This window comes from Pongo pygmaeus, chromosome 1, assembly GCF_028885625.2.
Source record: "Pongo pygmaeus isolate AG05252 chromosome 1, NHGRI_mPonPyg2-v2.0_pri, whole genome shotgun sequence".
Taxonomy (NCBI): domain Eukaryota; kingdom Metazoa; phylum Chordata; class Mammalia; order Primates; family Hominidae; genus Pongo; species Pongo pygmaeus.
Window position 1 is genome coordinate 112,570,322 of NC_072373.2, and position 6,617 is coordinate 112,576,938.

The following is a 6,617-nucleotide window of genomic DNA, read 5'->3' on the forward strand; positions in this document are numbered from 1 at the left end:
TTCATAAAAAGCAGTTATTATATTGCCTGCCTGTATTAGTCCGCTAGGGCTACCATCACAAAATATCACAGATTGGGTGGCTTAAACAATAGACATTTATTTCTCACAGTTCTGGAGCCTGGAAGTCTAGGATCAGGTGTCAGCAGATTTGGCTTCTCCTGAGGCCTCTCTCTTTGTCTTGTAGACTGCTGCCTTCTTGCTGTGTACTCACAGCATTTTCTCTGTGTGTGTGCACTCCTGATGTCACTCCCTTTTCTTTTTCTTTTTTTCCACTGAGGCATTTTATTTGTAAGTATGTATCACATCCTTAGAAAAAGAATCCCAGGATTTTCCCTCCTGTATGTTTTTGTCTTACTTCTTTGTGGTCCATGATGCCAGCTTAGATTGTCAGTACAATGACACCAAACTGGTGAGATGGGAGCAGATTTGTCTGCCATTTTTCTAGATTTTTGAGTTGCACATCAAATCTGGGCCTGATCACTCCACACTTGTTTAACCTGCCTGTGAGGTTCACAGCAATTTTCCCAGCTCTGTGATCATCAGCGATTTCAAATTTACCAATGTAACCATGCTTCATCAACACAGTTAGAAACCAGATGATGACTTTGGAGCATAGCATAATAAGAACCTGGCATTTGCCTCCTTTTCCAGTGCTGATGTTCTTGAGAGCATCAGCCAGGGCGTTCATGCATTCCATTATGGCAGCATGGAGAGATGGCGGAAGGAGGATGGGAGGGCAGGGCACATGGAGTTCCCCTTATGAGGACACCCATTATACTGGATTTGGGCCAACCCACATGACCTCATTTGACCCTAATTGCCTTTTTAAAGGCTGTATCTTCAAATAGAGTCACGTTCTGAGGTATCCTGGAGGTCAGGAATTTAACATATAAATCTGGGGCAGGGTGGGGGGGGCACAGTTCTGTCCATAACATGGGCATGTATGAAGGAACTAATAAAAATTAGCTATTATTAAGTACGTGTGGTGGTCAGAGCGAATGAATATCAAGGAACCACGAAAGGAAAGACATGAACTTTGCTTTTTTGCCTCCATTTGACCAAGAATAGATGTTTAATGCTTGAACAGCTGGGGCACAACAGAAAGTCTTGTCCAAATAGCTACTGATAGCAAACCAGGTCAGAGGACACTTAAAAACTAGAGCACAATGGCTCAGCAGGTAGACGCTGTTAAGGGAACAGAATTGGCTAATGGCCTCCCCAAACCACAGGTTACTATTTTAAATGTTACAAAAGACCACAGATCATGAAAAGATAAAAAATAAACCAGTGTGGGTCCAATCTTCAAAGGAGGAGAATTGAGTGATAAAGGGGCAGTTTGTCTCCATGTGACTAAACTAAATTGCTGAGTGCTAGGGATGTTTTTAGGCTAGAGGTAGATTACAATCTTTTCTGTCCTGGGGCTCTCAGGATAGAAACCGGGGTGTGTGTGTGTGTGTGTGTGTGTGTGTGTGTGTGTGTGTGTGTGTGTGTGTGTGTGTGTGTGTGTGTGTTTTCTTTCCTTCATCCTTAACTTTTTGTAGTCCTTGAAGACTGAAAACACCTGTGTGCTGGCCAGTCAGGCAAAAGGGATACAGACACATTTACTTCTAGAGCTATGTAGTGTAAACATAAAAGAGGGCTTTTCTAGGGAAACACAATCAGATTTCAAGGAGCAGGGTAATCCTCTGGGCCCTTACAGCACTTAGGCTGGGTATAGCTGTACTGGACTCATCAGGTTCAAGTGTTCCAGTAGAGAGTGATCCTTCCCCACAGTAATGGTCTATATTATATTTGCAGGAAAAGTAGGCAACCGTGATGCTATGCAAGCCCTCAGTTGAAGAAATAGCCCTGTTGGAAATTGGAACCCCCATTGCTCAGGAGCTGTTATTAGGTTGTTCTTCCAAGGACTTCCAGGGCCTTTCAGATGTATATCTGCTCAGATAAAGAAAAGAAATAATCAGACCTCCCGAACAGCCACTGTGGGAGGGTCAGGCAATCCTTCCTACAAACAAATGTCTTTGAACTATTGATCAACTGAAACTGCAGCACAAAGGGTGACCACATGGGTGTGGCCACATGTGCACGTTGCCAGATCCCTGCCAGGCATGGGAAGAAGAGGCCTGCAGGACTCTGCCCAGATTTGCATTATCGCTCAAGTGAACAATTGCCCCAGACTCTCGACTAGTCTTCCTGCCTTCATACTTTCAATTTGTGATCCAAGAACTACCCCCTACCCCCCCCCTTTTTTTCCTTTCAGACGGAGTTTACTCTTGTTGCCCAGGCTGGAGTGCAATGGTGCGATCTCAGCTCACTGCAACCTCCACCTCCCGGGTTCAAGCGATTCTCCTGCCTCAGCCTCACAAGTAGCTGAGATTACAGGCGTCCACTGCCATGCCTGGCTAATTTTTTGTATTTTTAGTAGAGACGGGGGTTTCACCATGTTGGCCAGGCTGGTTTCAAACTCCTGACCTCAGGTGATCCGCCTGCCTCAGCCTCCCAAAGTGCTGGGATTACAGGCATGAGCCACCACCCCGACCCGGGAACCATCCCTTTAAGGGATAATACAAATACAAGCAATTTGCTTCAGGAAGGGGAGAGCAAGCATTCATTATGCCTGCAGGTTCAAAACAGAAGAGTGATGAAGTTGAGAAACAGACAAACAATTCTTTCCCAGGTCAATGTGTCATGGTGCGGTGGTTTGATCCAATAATTCTGGCAAAGTCCTATGCATGTTCTTGAGAGAAGGTGGGAAGATTGTCTTGATTGGAGCTGGGAAGACAGAGGGAAAATGGCCACTCACCTAGTGGGTTAAACAAGCCAAGAATCCTTTAGGACTGCAAATAGGTGATTCTCAGCTTTCTTTAATTAATGTGCAAAAGAACTTGGATATGTACATAAGCTAAAAATTATTGACGATTTTTAATTTATGGAGAAAATAATTACTCCTAAATCCACCTCCCTAATAATGATCAGAATGTGTATGCTTTAGTCCTCATCCATTTGCACACATATTTTGAAAAGCTGTGATCATAGCCTTTGTCTTGAATAAATGTATATTATTACATACCCAAATATTTGATAATTTAGAAAACAATGGATTTACCAATCCCATCCATTTCACTTGAGAAATTTTCCATCTGGAGTACATCTTTCATTAGACAATAGTTCCTGCTGTTGAAGGCTGAAGTTGCAGCCTGGGTTATACCTACACACTTTTATACAAAAGGAAAGGTGCAGAATATGGTAAGGAGTGGTAGGTTTTAAATGATGGACGCTAGTACAGGGGAAATGCCTGGACTCTAGAAAACAAACAAAAAAACAACATCTTACTTTCATGGCACATCCTGGCTTATATTAAAATCACCCTTAAAATGGGGCTAATAATGCCTACTTTAAAGGGCTTTTTGAGGAATAAATGATGGGAAATTGCACTGTAAACTGCAAAAACAAACAAACAAACAAACAAAAACAAACAAAAAACATGATACAAATGTAAGGTAGAACTGTTAGTGTCACTCATGAGTCTGTTTCTCTTGCTAAACTCCAAATTCCTGAAAAACCATTCCCTTACTTTTCATCTTTGTATCATCCCCACTCTCCCCGACTTCCCACCTCCCACTGCACCTCCTGCAGAGTAAGATAGAGGCAGAAACAGCTCTGTTGGAGCTGAAAGAAACAAACAACCAATTTTTTCTAGGACTGTCAGGGATATTTCACACAGAGTTTTACATGGCTAATGGAATCTAGGAGCTATTTTCAATATTTTATAAAAGTCTAACCTGAAATTATGCTGTTGTCATCAGTAAAGCTTTACAAACCAAATAAAACATCAAAGTTTTCTTTTTTCCCCCCTTTTTCTTGTTTTTTTTTCTTCCTTTTGAATGGGGTTATATAAAGCAACTATGCATTTTATTGAAAAATCAATTACTACTTTAATAAATATTGTGAGATGCCCTGTCATAGTTTCAGAGGACAAAGAATGAATAAAATAAATCATAATCCTTGCTTTTAAGGAACTCATAGTGCAGTGAAAACAGACAAGCTTAATGTACACGTATAATATTGTATGACAAGGACAATAATAAGAACAATTACAATAAAGGAAATATATATGAGAGTCTTAACGTAGACTTTAGTGGGGTTAGGTGATCATGAAAGGCTTCCTGGAGGGAGTGAAACTTTAAAAGACCCCTGGGAGTTATCTAGGCAAAGGCTGTGTGTGAAGGATGAAGTGGGAGGCCAGACAATATGTTCCCTGCAGAGGGAGAAATCTATGCAAATATCTAGAAGTGAGAGAAAACATGTTATCAAGAAACTGTGGTTCCATAGGACCCCAGTATAGAACTGGAGTACAGGAATGGGTAGAGAGAGGGTATGGGGAAGTATGGCATTTTCCGTTTTTTTTTTTTTGGTTTTTTTTTTTTGTTTTTTTGTTTTTTTTTTTTTTGAGACAGAGTCTCGCTCTGTCGCCCAGGCTGGAGTGCAGTGATGTGATCTTGGCTCACTACAACCTCCACCTCCTGGGTTCAAGTGATTCTCCCACCTCAGCCTCCCAAGTAGCTGGGATTACAGGTGCCTGCTACCAAACTCACCTAATTTTGGTATTTTTAGTAGAGACAGGGTTTCACCATGTTGGCCAGGCTGGTCTCAAACTCCTGACCTTGTGATCCACCCGCCTCAGCCTCCCAAAGTGCTGAGATTACAGGCGTGAGCCACCGTGCCCAGCCTTTCCCCAACCATTATTTGGAAAAATTTCACACCTAGAAAACGTTTGAAAAAATAAATGCAAAGAACATTTATGTTTGCTTCACCTAGATAATACACACACATACACACACACACGTACACACACAGAGAGAGGGAGAGAGAGAGAAATGAATTGGCAAAAAGGTTAACATCTGGTGATTAGTTGGTGGTAGAGATTTTTTTCTTTTTTCTTTTTCTTTTTTTTTTTTTGAGAAGGAGTTTCACTCTTGTTGCCCAGGCTAGAGTGCAATGGCACGATCTTGGCTCACTGCAACCTCCACCTCCTGGGTTCAAGCGATTTCTCTGCCTCAGCCTCCCGAGTAGCTGGGATTACAGGTGCATGCCACCACGCCCAGCTGATTTTTGTGTTATCAGTAGAGATAGGGTTTCACCATGTTGGCCAGGCTGATCTCAAACTCCTGACCTCAGGTGATCCACCCACCTCAGCCTCCCAAAATGCTGGGATTACAGGTGTGAGCCACCGCACCCGGCCAGTGGTACAGATTTCTAACACTCCTCAGATACTTCCTTCCCACTAATCTACAAATGTAAATCTTTCTATATCTTTCATCTATTTTATACTTTTCTCCCTCCTTAGGAAACTTTGGAGATTGATAGTTCATTAAAAAGTTCCATTGTTATGTGCACACACTCTTAAGAATATCTAGTGTAGATAAACCAGTGTTAGTCAGCCTTTCATGACGAACCCCCTAAGGAACAATTTTAGACTTTTTTTTCCTAATCACCCCTCAGGAAACTTTAATCTATCTATCTATCTATCATCTATCTATCTGTCTGTCTGTCTATCTATCATCTGTCTGTCTGTCTGTCTATCTATCTATCTATCTCTGGTTTTGTACTACATATATATCTGTGCTTTGTACACTGAAAGAAAGAGCTGGGGATGGTGGTGTGCACCTGTAGTCCCAGCTACTTGGGAGGCTGAGGCAGGAGAATTGCTTGAGCCCAGGAGTTCAAGGCTGCAATGAGCTATAATTGTGCCACTGCTCTCCAGCCTGAGTGACAGAGTAACCCCCCATCTAAAATAAAATTTTTTTTTTTAAAGTAGGATTTTTTTTTAACAATCCAAGAACCAAGTTCTGTCCATTTAGGGGCAATATTGCTCCAATTTAGAATGTCTGAGATAAACAGATCTAACACAAAGAAGGAATAAATCAGAATATAATAGAATGAACTCCTATTACAATTAGCTTTTAGAAAGAATATTAATAATCACATATAAATGTAAAGTAAAATAAGTTGTAAATTTTCTAACAAAAAACTGCTTGATTTTGCTGTGAACCTAAAACTGCTCTAAAAATAAAGTCTATACCTTAAAAACTATAAAAATAAAAATATATCATATATTATCATTTCAACATGCAATTAATATAAAACATTATTAACGAGGTATTTTACATTCTTTTTTTCCATAATGAATCTTCCAAAACCAGTGTGCATTTTCCACTTACAGCATTATCTTAATTTGGACCAACTACATTTCAAGTCCTCATATTGGACAACACAGGTCTAGAGCAACGGCAGTACCAAATGTGGCTTGAAGGGACTTTACCCACCTCAACTCTTCCTACCTCACAATCTCTATCAGCATTGCTCCAGGCCACACTAGACGCATATATGAAAAAGTGCTTTACTCTGCAAAGGCAGCTTCCAAACAAGTCTCTGAGCCTTCTTTCCATGCAGAGTGTTGCCTCTCAGCTCCTCAAACACAGAGATTCGCCCGGCCCTCCCCAGTCCAGTGCTCCAGACAGTACTGTTGCAAAGATTTTCTTGATGGGATTCTGTCTAAAAGAGGGGCACGGAACACTGAAGAATAGAAGGGCTTTATTACTTCAGAATTTCCTGAAGAC

The 6,617-nt window shown here is 41.2% G+C and overlaps 1 protein-coding gene across 1 annotated transcript; it reads right to left on the reverse strand.

Annotated features, from left to right (window-relative positions):
* Positions 1-379: 379 nt before the first annotated feature.
* Positions 380-697, reverse strand: LOC129032813 (small ribosomal subunit protein uS8-like). Its single transcript, XM_054480716.1, has one exon. It carries the CDS (start codon positions 695-697, stop codon positions 380-382), a length of 318 nt encoding a protein of 105 aa, XP_054336691.1.
* Positions 698-6,617: the final 5,920 nt, after the last annotated feature.

Bases quoted from the DNA above. Each gene is read 5' to 3' on its own strand.
- LOC129032813 (XM_054480716.1), bottom strand. From the start codon at position 697: ATGGAATGCATGAACGCCCTGGCTGATGCTCTCAAGAACATCAGCACT.